This window comes from Rhinopithecus roxellana, chromosome 17, assembly GCF_007565055.1.
Source record: "Rhinopithecus roxellana isolate Shanxi Qingling chromosome 17, ASM756505v1, whole genome shotgun sequence".
In the NCBI taxonomy this organism is placed as follows: Eukaryota; Metazoa; Chordata; class Mammalia; order Primates; family Cercopithecidae; genus Rhinopithecus; species Rhinopithecus roxellana.
This window is the reverse complement of record NC_044565.1, coordinates 24,094,121-24,107,965: the sequence shown is the minus strand read 5'-3', so window position 1 is coordinate 24,107,965 and position 13,845 is coordinate 24,094,121. Positions and strand designations below refer to the sequence as shown.

At 45.2% G+C, this 13,845-nt stretch overlaps 1 protein-coding gene across 2 annotated transcripts in view; it reads left to right on the top strand.

Annotated features, from left to right (window-relative positions):
* Positions 1-8,566: 8,566 nt before the first annotated feature.
* ADD2 (adducin 2) overlaps positions 8,567-13,845 on the top strand; it is a 112,016-nt gene continuing 106,737 nt past the window's right edge. Inside the window, exon 1 of one of the 2 annotated variants that reach the window (XM_030921589.1) lies at positions 8,567-8,927. In XM_030921589.1, the coding sequence (XP_030777449.1) occupies positions 8,914-8,927 (14 nt within the window). In that variant the 5' untranslated portion in view covers positions 8,567-8,913. The remainder of the gene's footprint in view (positions 8,928-13,845) is intronic. The other variant, XM_010361907.2, reaches the window with a different exon arrangement.

Here is a 13,845-nt window from a genome sequence, read left to right as displayed (position 1 = left end):
AGCCTTATTGGGGATTAGGCTCTCAGTATATGAATTTTGGGTGAACATATGCTGTTCATAGCATTCTGCCCCTAGCCCTTCCCCCAAATTCATTTTCTTATCACATGCAAAATATATGCATTCCACCCCAACAGCCCTCAGAATCTAAACTCATTCTCACATTAAAGTAGTCTCATCTAAATATCTTCTAAATCAGGTATGGGTGAGACTTGAGCTATGATTCCTATCTTTCTCTAGCTGTGAACCTCTGAAACCAGACAAGTTATATGTGCCCCAAACACAGTAGTGAGACAGGTGTAGGATTGACATTCCTATTCCAAAAAGGAAAAATAGGAAACAAAGGGTTGATGGGTCCCAAGCAAGTCCAAAACTATTGAGGCAAATCCCATTATATCTTAAGCCTCAAGAATAAATCCTCTTTGCTTTGATGTAGTGTCATCCTTGTGGCTTGGCAGGGTGACCTGCCCTCAGAAACTGAGGAGGAGCTCAGCTCTTCTCCTCCCCGTGTCCCCCTGCCCCGATCTCACCAAAACACACACACACACACACACACACACACACACACACACACACACACACACACACACACACACACACACACACACACACACACTCTGAGTGACAGCCCTGATCTCTGAATTGCCTTTGGGGTCATTTCTTTCTTTTGCTTAAATAGTGCATGTTTGTAGCCAAAGAGTGATATGGTCTAGTCCTATAGAATCTGAGAAGGCTGACAACTTACCTTTATTCTTTCCCACTTTCTCTGTCCTCTTTCTTTCCAGGTATCAGTGTCTTTCTGGTATAATCCCGTGGGTATTCCTGGCTTCAGCTGAGATGGCTAATTAGGTATATGAGTCACACTCATGATCCGTTTATCAAATGGTTGCTCAGCCACACCCTTAGTGATCTCTTCAGAGTAACCTTTCTCAATTTTTGCAATATGGATAGGTTAAGAAATTTTCCAAGTCCCCAAGTTCTGTTTTTTTTTTTATTTTTTATTTTTAAGACAGTCTCTATCACCCAGGCTGGAGTGCAGTGGCACAGTCCTGGCTCTCTGCAACCTCCACCTCCTGGGTTCAAGTGATTCTCATGCCTCGGCCTCCCAAGTAGCTGCGATTGCAGGCATGCATCACCATACCCACCTAATTTTTGTATTTTTAGTACAGATAGGGTCTCAGCTGGTCTTGAACTTCTGGCTTCAAGTGATCCACTCACCTCAGCCTCTCAAAGTGCTGGTATTGCAGGCACGATCCACCACACCCAGCCTCTGATTCCTTTTTGCTTTTGATTTCTTCAGTTCATCTCATGTCTTCTGAATTTTACTAGAAGCAGTAAGGAGGACCCAAACCTCACCTTTAATACTTTGTTTAGAAATCACTTCTGCTAAATATTTAATTTTATCACTTGCAAATTCTACCTTCCCAAAAGTGCTAGAATGCTATTTAGCCAGGTTGTTTGCCACTTTATAGCAGGATCACTTGTTTTTTTTTTGAGATGGAGCCTCACTCTGTCACCCAGGCTGGAGTGCAATGGCACAATCTTAGTGCACTGTAACTTCCGCCTCCCAAATTCAAGCAATTCTCATGCCTCGGCCTTATTTCTACCAACATTCTGTTCCTGATTTTTCTCTGAGAAGATGAATGCTTCTCTCCAGCTCTCCTGTTTTCTTTCTGAATGCTTACCAGAAATATCTTTAACATCCATATTTCTACCAACAGTCCCTTTATGGCAATCTAGGCTTTTTCTAGCATAAATCTTAAAACTCTTCCATTTTCTATCAATTACGCAGTTCCAAAGCCACTTCTAGATTGTTAGGTATTTCTTACAGCAATATCCCACTCTTGGTACCAAAATCTGTATTGGTGGTCTCCAGAGAAAAAGAACCAACAGGAGATTATATATTTATTGTAAGAAATTGGCTAATGCCTTTATGGAAGCTGAGAAGTACCAAGATCTGCAGTGAGCAAGTTGGAGATTCAGGAGAGCCAATGGGATGGTTGCAGCTTGAGTCCAAAGGTCTGAAAACCAGGAGAGCCAATGGTTTAAGTTGGAGTCCAGAAGCTGCCCACATTAGGGAGGACAATCTGCCTTACTTGGTCTGCTCAGTCAAATGTTAATCTCATCCATAAATAACCTCACAGATACACTGGGATGTTTGATCACAGCCTTTTTCCTTCCCCCACCTTAAAGAGTAGCTTTGTTTGCTTGTCTACTGGGCTTTGGGTCTCTTGTCTTCATTGGGGGAATGGTGTAAATGAAGAGAAGGAAGGAGAATAGAAGGCGAGACCAACTGTATTAGTTTGTTCTCATGCTGCTAATAAAGACGTACCCAAGACTGGGTAGTTTATAAAGGAAAAGAGGTTTAATGGACTCACAGTCCTGGCCCAAAATGGAGGAAGAGCAAAGGGACGTTTTACATGGTGGCAGGCAAGGAGAGAATGAGAACTGAGCAAAAGGGGAAACCCCTTATAAAACCATCAGATCTCATAAGACTTATTCACTACCACGAGAACAGTGTTGGGGAAACCACTCCCATGATTCAATTATCTCCCATTGAGTCTCTCCCACAACACGTGGGAATTATGGGAGCTACAATTCAGGATGAGATTTGGGTGGGGACACAGCCAAACCATATCACCATCTTTATTAGAGAGGAAAGAGAGCTACCTACAGAAGAAAAGCTCTGGAAGGTAGGAGAAGGGTTAGGAATTCCTAGGATAACTTCCACTGGTGTAGGACTACATTGAACAAAGGACGAGAGAGAATTTCCTCTGCTCCCTCTCCTTTCCATCTATTCAATGACTTGCAGAACTTTTCAAGGCATTGGCAGTGGGATTATTTCTTTTCTTTTTTCTTTTCTTTTCTTTTCTTTTTTTTTTTTTTTTGAGGCGGAGTCTCGCTCTGTCGCCCGGGCTGGGGTGCAGTGGCCGGATCTCAGCTCACTGCAAGCTCCGCCTCCCGGATTTACGCCATTCTCCTGCCTCAGCCTCCCGAGTAGCTGGGACTACAGGCGTCCACCACCTCGCCCTGCTAGTTTTTGTATTTTTAGTAGAGACGAGGTTTCACTGTGTTAGCCAGGATGGTCTCGATCTCCTGACCTCATGATCCGCCCGTCTCGGCCTCCCAAAGTGCTGGGATTACAGGCTTGAGCCACCGCGCCCGGCCGGGATTATTTCTTTTGAATGTGGTATTGTATGGAACTGGGGCTTGGGGTAAGGATGAGGAAGGTCTTACTGATGTGAGTTGTACACACCCTAAGCGGAATTCCTCAGAATCAGAATGAGAGCCATCTACTGGTCTAGTCGCCTGAGGGGCATTGGGTAGTAAGAGTCATGGTACCAGAAACAAATCCCTGGGTCTATTTGAGAGATCAGCTTCAAGTTTCAAGATAGACTCTGAAAGCTTTAGCACATTCTAGGAATAACAACTCCAGAATAATAAGTCCTGCTGGGCAAGTGGCGATCATAAAAAAAATTGTGGGCTGGTAGGAGGAACTAGTGCACTTAACATCTGGGTCCATGAAGTCCTCCCCCAGAGGGACTTATGTGTTATCAGGGCTCAACATGGTTCTATCTACAGCTCTCTAGGTCTGGACCTAATGTGAGGGTGGGAACTGGATTCTGGGGCTCTCTGTCTCTGGAACCACTCTGGTTATTTCCTGGTGTGGCTGGGGTTACACTGTCTGGTTGTCTCAATAAGTAATAAGACCATAAGTGCTTTCACTTGACGTCCCATTTTGTCTACATGACAACCTTGGCCAGGTGGAGGATGTATTAGTTTTCTGGGGCTCCCATAACAAAGCATCCCAGATGGTAATGGTAAACCACAGAAATGTGTGGTCTTACCATTCTAGAGGCTCAAAGTTTGAGATCAAGGTGTGGGCAGATATGATTTCTTCTTGGAGTGTAGATGGCCGCCTTCTTGCTGTGTCCTCATATGGTCATCCCTTTATCCCAGTTTGTGTCCAAATTTCTTACAAGGACATCAGTCATACTGGATTAGGGCCCACATATATGACATCATTTTACCTTAATTACTTTTTTAAAGGACTTAGCTCCAAATCCAGTCACATTGTGAAGCACTGGGGGCTAGGGCTTCAACACATAAATTTGAGGGGGATGCGATTCAGCCCATAACAGAGGGCAAGTGCTGTTACCCTCACTTTATAACTGAGTAAGGGAGAATAAGGGGTCAGGGTCTTTCCCAAGTCCACATGCTCCCTGGGACTGAGATTGGAGCCCCAGGCCCTGGACTCCCAATTCAGTTCTCTTTCCAGAGCAGCATCAGCCATAGAGGTGAACTTTCATTTACTGGGTATCTTTAGAACATCTAGACTTACGATTTATCAGTGGTCTTCCTTTGAAAGCACTATCTTCCCTCCCCTGCCCCACCTTAAAGTGGGTTCCCCTAAAAGTAGATTACGATTTGAGTGTAAGTTGGGAAGCAAGCCCGGGAAGCACCTGTAAGGGAGTGGGAAAGTGATATAGGGAAGAAAAGTCCATAAAAGATGCATGAGTGAGCAGGTAGGTTACTGTTGTGGGCAGCTGGGGCTCAATCCTGCTGAGGCTCTCTGGGAGACAATGGAGAACATTGAGGTATTCTCCCAGCTCTCAGGGATGAGTGAGCCAGGCTGTTTATCCACAAACTCCTAATGGTCATTGGTTGAGGGCTGATCCCAGGGGTGTTAATTTCTCCAGCATTTCCAGCATGCCCTAGAAAAGGTCATTGATAAGCATGCCTGGGCCTATAAAGTGCTAAGCTCCCGTATTAGTTATCTATTGCTGTGTAACAAATTAATGCAAACTAAGCAACTTAAAACAACACATTTATTATCTCACGGTTTCTGTGGCCAGGAGTTGAGTCTGGTTTTACTTAACTGAGTCCTCTGCTTCAGTGTCTCTCACAAGGCAGAAATCAAGGTGTCAGCAGGGCTGGGTTCTCACTGGAAGGCTTAACTGGGGAAGGATCTGCCTCTAAACTTATGTGATGGTTAGTGGAATTCATTTCCTCTAGGACTTTTTTGGACTGAGGGTCTCAGTTTCCAGCTGGCTATTGGCTGGATGTCACCCTCAGTTCCTTGCCATGTAGATCTTCCAAACATGGCTACTAATGAAAGCATGCAGGTCAAGAAGCCAACTGAGACAGTCTGCTAGCAAGACAAAGAATCTTATGTAATATAATCACAGAAGTGAACATCCCATTACCTTTGGCTTATCCTGTTGGTTAGAAGTGAGCCACAGTCGTGCCAGCACCTAAGGAGAGGGTAATACACAGGGCATGGATACCAGGAGGTGGGGCTCACTGGGGCACTGCCAGTGTCTGTTGCACTGCCAGCTTCTCTCTCTACTAGTTATTCTTGGCCAGCTTCTCTCTCTACTAGTTATTCTACATTTTTGTCAGAAGACTTGGAAGATGAGAAATTTTACTGCAAATCAGTCAGAAAGTCTAATTTTAAACTATCTGGCCATGGAGGGTTAGCCAGTGGTGATTTTCCCTGGTCTGACATGGGGGTCTCATGTTTTTCTGGCCCCAGTTAAGGGCCAGGCATCTTGGGCTTGTTGCAGTGGAAGCTCTGAAGTCTCGTGGTCTTCCAGTGAGAGTTGGAGCCAATTACAGTTGTGATTCCTTTTCCTGGATTTTGAAGTGAATTTGAAATTGAGAATTTCTGGAACTTCAATTAAAATTTCTTATAGGCTATGAATGTGGGAATTAATGAAGTCTTATTTCCTGTCTGGCATTTGGACAATTCCTGAAGTCCCAGGATGGCACCACTTTCTTAGTATGCAGTTTCAGATGGACCCTGGGAGAGGCCAGACATATATATATAAATATATGTAATATATAATATATATTGTGTATATGTAATATATAATATACATGTATAGTGTATATGTCATATATAATATACACATATATAGTATATGCCATATATAATATATACCTATATAGTGTATATGTAATATATAATATATACCTATATAGTGTATATGTCATATAATATATACCTATATTGTGTATGTCATATATAATATATACCTATATTGTACATGGCATATATAATATATACATATATTGTATATATGTCATATGTAATATATACATATATTGTGTGTATGTCATATGTAATATATACATATATTGTGTGTATGTCGTATATTATACATAATATACACATACATATATACACACATACATATATGTCATATATACATACATATATGTATATATATGATATATATATATAAAAATACAAGGCAGTTTATTTTCGGCCAGGCATAGTGGCTCACGCCTGTAATCCCAGCACTTTGGGAGGTGGAGACGGGCAGATCACCTGAGGTCAGGAGTTCCAGACCAGCCTGGCCAACATGGTGAAAACCCATCTCTACTAAAAATACAGAAATCAGCTGGGTGTGGTGGTGCATGCCTGTAATCCTGGCTACTCGGGAGGCTGAGGCAGGAGAATCGTTTGAACCTGGGGAGAGGAGGTTGCAGTGAGCCGAGACTGTGCCCCTGCACTCCAGCCTGGGTGACGGAATGAGACTCTGTCTCAAAAGAAAAAAAGGTTTCTTTTCTTGTCCCCTTTGGGAGGCCATGCAGTGTAGTGGTTAGGGCCCACAAACTCTGGAGTCACAGCACTTGAGTTTGATTCCTCGCTCAGTCACCTACTAGCTATGTGACCTAGGGCAAGCGACTTAACATCTCTGGGCCTCAGTCTCTTCATCTATGAAATGGGGATGATAATAGTACCACCCTCACAGAGATTTTGTAAGGATTATGTGAAAATGCATGTAAAGCCCTCAGAACAGTGCCAGGAACCAACAAGGGTTTGCTAGGATTAGTGTGAGAAAACAAAATAACACACTAGGAAGAGAAATTTTGAGGGATGGAAATGACTGGGGTGACTTATGAAACCTGCTATTTCTAACAAAAATTCTCCATTCTCTTTGGGGGTTCTATTAAGATATCTATTATCTATTAAGATATCTATTAAGATATCTATTAAGATATAGAGCCCACCTTACCTGTGACTTCTGAGCTCTGGAGAAAGGGGTTCCCTGTTTCTCAGATCTCATCCCCCATTGGCACCAAAAGAACTATGGCTGCCAGGAATGTCTCAATAAACAACACTTCCTGGCTTCCTTCACCAGACAGACCTAGGTCCTGGGGTGAGGAGGTGAAGGGGTTTCATCTTGTGTGGCTGAGCTTGTTATAATTCTTCTAGCAGGTTTTGACAGGAGAATGGGGAGAAGGCTTGTGGAATCAGTGATTCTGAATGAGAATGAGTGAGAATCTCTGAGTGTGGAAGGAGGGTGCAGGGACCAGGTGTGCATGTGTATTTCTTGTAAGGGAAGAGGGGCTGGAGCAGAAAGACAAGTTTATCCTGGCATCTGAAACAGAAGTTCTAGGGTTGTCATGGGCATTTTCTTTTCTAAATCAGTAGTATCTCTCAGAGTGGTGTTTCTGAAGTGTTAGTATGCAAAGGAATCACTAGGGTTGCTTGTTAAAATTACCAAATCCTGAGCCTACCTCCAGAGATTCTGGTTCCACAGCAGCACTGTGGTGGGGGCCAGTGACTTTTGTGAGGGTGTCTGAGGGCTGTGGTGCCCCAGAACCCGGAAGGGCAGAGGGGCCATGATTAGGTTTCGGATCAGCGGCCAGAGGCTTTTCTGGAAGCTGTATGTTTTCACAAGCACATTTTCAAAAGCCCTTGGCGAGGATGTTGATTGTGGGGAGTTCTGGGGACTGGTGGAGATTAAGGGGATGAAAAGTCCAGAGCTACCTCTTAATACCCCTACTCTCTGAGGGCCAGGCCTTGAAAGTATTGGAAATGCGAGGTGCCTTAGGTACACTGTCATTTTACAGAGGAAGACGACGAGCCCCAGAGAGGTTAAGTGGGTTGATTAAGGTCACACAGCTGATTAAGAGCAGCTCTGAGACGGCAACCGAAGTATTCTGGTTCCCTATCCGTTCCCCACTCACTACACACCTGTTCCTTCTGGGGCGGGAGACCTGAGGAAGGAAAGGAGTGGGAGGAGAATGTAGTGAGAGTTGGAGAGCGTTGGGTCCACAGCCCCCAAGGGCAGGGCCACAACAAAAATTTTGTCCTAGTTGAAAAGGAAGTGAGAATCAGGACAGAGAGAATTTTGGTTTGGAATTCAGTCAAGCAATTGCTATTAAAATCACTAACAGAATTATCTTCCGAAGGCTAGTTGTCCTTTCCAGACGAAAAGAAATATTCCAAGTGTAAGACTTTTGCTTTCTCCCTTCCAGGGAGGATACATTCCCCCAAGGGAGCTCTGTTTCAGATTTTCTCCCTAGTAACAGACTCCCCTGCTTAGCTCTGGCCATCCCGGGCAGTAAGTGGTGTGGGGCCGGGGTGGAAGGAGGCTGGAAGCCTGGCTAGGGGGGTCTGCGGCGGCGCGGCGGCGAGGGGGCGCTGCCGGGCGGAGGGGGGCGCTGCGGGGCGGGGCCGCTGCGGGACGGTGGGGGGCGCTGCGGGCGGGGGCACTGCAGCACCGCAGCCCTCGGGCGGCCGGCTCGGCCCGCTGGAGGGGGCGCTGTGGGCACCGCGCAGCGGCCTTTTGTCAGCGCGCAGGGCCGGGAGAGCTCTCATTTCCTCCCAGCCTCGTGCGGGAAATGGCTTTAATTCTGACGGCAGGGCTGTGAGAAACTAGCGGGAACCCGAGCCTTTTGTCAAGGAACTGCGGCGTCCGTGGCCAGTCATCCCCGCCGCCGCGGAGCCGCTGCACTGCTGGGTGATCTCCCAGCAGCTCTGTTGAGCGCGGGCTGCAGCATGGGCAGAAAACGCTGCTCTGCAGATTAGCTGGGTGGATTTTTTAAGCGCAACTCCCCCGCCCCCAAACCCATAAAATAACAAAACCAACCCGCAGTGGCCGACCGGAGAGAGCTAAGATGCCGCGCAGGAGGTAAGGGTCTGGGGAGTGGGCTTGGTGAGCTGCCTAGGGTCGCTGGTGTCCTAGCGCGGAGACCCTGGCATCCCTCGGCCGGGCGGGAGCCGCTTGGCCCAGGTGGGGCGCGTCTGTTGCCGAGCGCGTCGGTGCTGCAGCCCTGGCCGGCGCCCGTGTGTTTTGCGCCTAAAGGTTTCTGGTGATGATGTAGCGTCGGAGGCTCCTAGGAAATCGGGGCTGCAAGCACTGGCCCCTGCTTGGGGATGGTGGGACCCTCGCCTGGAGCGTAACGCCTGACAGGTGGGGCTTTCTTTTGGGTCCGAATGGAGGGGGGGCGAGCCTTGCCTCCTCTAGCCGGGCGGTGCCGCCCCTCCCCTCCCCTCCCTTTCCTTCCCGCTCGGCCGCCGCCCTCCGGGGGAGCCGTGCGGGGCGGGCTTGGCGGGGCTGGGCGCGTCCCCCGGGGCCTCGCGATCGCCGGCGGCGCGGCGCTCAGCCGCAGTGGCTGGCCGAGCAGGTGCGGCGTCGGCAGCCGCCCACATTGAGATCGGGGCAACCGGCACGTGAGCGGGCCTCGTGGGTTTGGATTTTATGCGGCTCCACCACTTTGGAGGGAAAAACCCCCTCTGTCCCCGAGGGGGTCTTGCCAGTCTGTTCCCCTCTTCCATTTTCCCTCTCCTCTCCCTGCCTTCCCTCCCTTTTTGCAGCCGGGGCGGAGGCCATCCCGGTCCTGGAGGCGGGAGTCGGTGTCTGCTTGTTTTGAAATCACACCACAGCCTACCTGGCTTTGGGGGGAAGGGAGGGAGGGGCAGACTGCTTTAGGATGCAGATCAGGCTCTCAGGTCTGGCCTATTGTCTTGCCTTTTCTCTTCCTTCCTTTTCTCACCCCTAATCTCCATCTCCTGCCCAAAAATAAAAATAGAAAATAGGAAATAGAAATAGAAAATAAAAAAGCAAGCTCCAGCCCACACCCTATCAAATTCTTTAAAAAACTGTCATTTATCTCTGACACACGGTTATTACCCATCTGTTTCCTTACACCCACTCTTCCCTCTTGCCGTTTGTCGTCCAAGATTCAACGGACTCACATGAGCTTTATCGATAATAGAAATCAAATCTCAGTTTCCCAAATGCACATTTTGTGCCCCAAAAGGAGTGGTTGGTCTGGCATCCTGGCGGAAGCAAAGGGATTGGAGAGGGTGCAAGCAACTGCTTTCACTTCTAGTTTGTGGGTCTAGCTGGGATTCCTGAGATGTTTAACTTGTTCGGTGAGGGGTGTTCTCATTAATGGGATTAGAAAATTATGTTCTGTTTTTTTAAGAGAAAAATAGCAAGTCAGCATTTGAAGTGCTTTAAATGAATCTGACGAAAGAAGAGAACTATGATGTTTCAGACTTGCAAATAATATCTCCATTAGCACATGAGTAATATATGTTAGAGACTTAAAAGGGGGGTTTAGACCATTTAATATTTTTACTTTATAATAGTCTACTTTAATTGTGTAAGGTGATCAAACTTTTCTTTGTAGAGACTTTTCTCCTATAGATCAGGATCTTGCCCAGCCCTCCTCCCCCACTCCTCCGTGCATAGGGCACAAGTAAAAGCAAAGTTTTCATTATTAGTATGATGTCAACACATTTTGAAAAACCACTAAAGATGAATTATTCTTTGATCCAAAATCCATAAGAATTTTGTAGTAAGCACTATGTTCTTTCTTGTCCACAAGAAAGTAGCCTTATTAGAAACATGCTTGTCACATACACAACGTACAACAATGCCTGACATGATATGCTGTGGTTTCTAGGCTTGGATTGAATTTGTTTTAAATATTAGTATAGTGCTGGAATTAGCAGATCTCAGCTATTCTTAAGGTTAACAGATGAGCAAATGTGTTTGCTGGCAGTGGGTTTAGTGTTAAGATTTTAAATATATATAAAAAAGACTAGCAGATATATTTATTTATTACCACCTGTTCCACAAGGGGTTTAAGATAGTTTACAGGGATTCGTAAATACAGCAAGGCAGCCTAACTTAGAAGTAGTTGGGAAAGAAAAAAGGACACTAAGGGTGGAGTCATAAAATGGTCTTAAGCATGAGGCTGATACAAAAACATGAGCATGATACCTTCTACAATGGCTACAGGCAGGAAACAAATCCAGCTCTAAACTTTCTTGCAGCATAAGGAAAAAAGAAATTGATGAACCCATGGCTTATATGTTTTATTTATTTGTTAAACTCATTCACACACTTCTTCACTCAACAAACATTCAGTGAGGACTTACTAAGTGCCAGGTTCTGTGAGACGTACTGGGAACCAAGGGATAAAGCAGATAGACGTGGTCTCTGCCCTGATGGGCACTTAAAGACAAATGTAAGAAATGGACATTCATCAAGAAATCTCTCAAATGAATATATAATTACAAATTGTGATAGCAGCTATGTGGGAAAAACACAAAACACAAAATAATATATGGCCAGAACATAAAAACACAACAATTTTTTTTATTTTTTATGTTTTGTATTTTTTTGAGACACAATCTCACTCTGTCGCCCAGGCTGGAGTGCAGTGGCATGATCTCGGCTCACTGCAACATCCACCTCCTGGGTTCGAGTGATTCTCATGCCTTAGCCTCCCGAATAGCTGGGATTACAAGCGTGTGCCACCATGCCCGGCTAATTTTTGTATTTTCAGTAGAGATGGGGTTTCACCATGTTGGCTGGGCTGGTCTCAAACTCCTGACCTCAGGTGATCCACCTGCCTCTGCCTACCGGAGTGCTGGGATTACAGGTGTGAGCCACTTTGCCCAGCCAACAGTTCTTGATTCCGAGACCAGAAAGGAACTTTTTCCTAATATGACATAGTGTTTGAAATGATGCCTTCGATCACCTCCTCGTCAGACACAAGGACAAGTTTCACAGGGTTGTTTTTTACAGGGGCCCTCAGCGTGAGCTAATGATACCATGCCACAGGTCTCTCAGCCCCCTGGGGTTCTGAAGATATCTTGAAGGCTCTGTGTATTCTCTGACATTAGTGGTTTTATTCCAGTGATAATCTTTGTTTTTGCAGAGTCTCGCTCTGTCACCTAGATTGTTTAAGTAGGGATCTTGCTCTGTTGCCCAGGCTGGAATGCAGTGGCATGATCATAGTTCACTGCAGCCCGGACCTCCTGGGCTCAAGTGATTCTCCCACCTCTCCCTCCTGAGTAGCTGTGACTACAGGCATGAGCCACCATGCCTGGCATATTCCAGTGCTAATCATAAATAATTAGCAATAAAAACGTGTTCTGGATCATCTTGATGGCAAGGCTGAAACCGATGCTGGAGTCTGTGTTTGCCTTTGTATCTTTCCATTTGAGCCATGGACAGGACTGATGGCTCCAGCCAGAGCCCGTGGGAAGGGAAGGGGAGTTTGAATAGTGGAGAGAGTGAGTCTACACAGGGCACACACAGCTTGCCAACTCCAAAAGAACAGCTCCTGGCGACCACTGCTCTATTGGCAGGGATTGAAGATCTCATGCCAGTTCTACCTGTGTATGGATCAAGTTTGCAGCAATTTATTAGCAGCAGATGTAGTAAAAACACAACAGAAAAGTAGCTGTTGTGGATTTTAACAATATTTGAATTAGACTTCATTTAATGCATATTTAGTAACTCTCCAATAGGTACCTTACATCTAAGAAGATGAGATGGGGCCGGGCACTGTGGCTCACGCCTGTAATTCCAGCACTTTGGGAGGCCAAGGCAGGTGGATCACCTGAGGTCAGGAGTTCGAGACCAGCCTGACCAACATAGTGAAACCCCATCTCTACTAAAAATACAAAAATTAGCTGGGCATGGTGGTGGGCGCCTGTAATCCCAGCTACTCCAGAGGCTGAGGCAGGAGAATTGCTTGAACCCAGGAGGCGGAGGTTGCAGTGAGCCGAGATCACGCCACTGCACTCCAGCCTGGGCAACAAGAGTGAAACTCCATCTCCAAAAAAAAAAAAAAAAAAAGAAAATGATATTTTTGACCGCTTTCCTTTTGCTATGTCCTTTAGCATATCCCTACACCTTTAAATCCATATATATTATATAGTTATATTTATATATTTATTTGATATATAATTATGTAATTATATACTATAGATATGTATTCGTGTATATTTTATATGTTTTTACATAGTTACATTTGATGCTGTATTACTTAGGGCCCTGATTGCCTAGGACTGATTGGTTTTCTAGGATGAGGGATTTTCAGTGCTGAAGCTAGGACAGTGCCAGGCAAATGGGGATGACTAGTTATCCTCTGTGACACAGACATTGTGACCCTTGACTCTCCATTGTGGAGTGAATCTTCCGTATTTCCAGACCTTCTTTGTCTCATTGTATTTTCATTTTTGTCTGAAATTTTACTCTGCGATAAGAAATCTGGTCCTGCCTTCTTTCTGTTTTCATTTCCCTGGCGCGATGCTCATTCTCTTTCTTCTTAAGCTTTCTTCTTTTATGTCATTTTGATTTTTGTCTATTTTAAGCATCATAATTGGCTTTTTAATCCAATTGTGACTAAATTTACATTTATTGTATGTGATACAGTCACAGATCTTCTAAAATTTATTTTACATTAAAAAAATTCCAAGCTATTTTCCCACCCTGTTTCTTAACTTAAATGTAGTGTAAGAGTCCCTTGTTCTTTAGATAAACGGGAAATTATCTGCCCATTTTTTCTACTTGTCTTCATTGACATTAAAAAATATAGTTGTGTCTATTTGTTCTTTCATAAATAATGAGAGCTTTAGTATGCTTTAATTCCTTCCTTCTTCTTTTTTTTTTTTTTTTTTTCGTCACCCAGGCTGGAGTTCAGTGGTACGATCTTATGTCACTACAACCTCTGTCTCCTGGGTTCAAGTGATTCTTGTGCCTCAGCCTCCCAAGTATCCCAAGTAGCTGGGATTACAGGCAC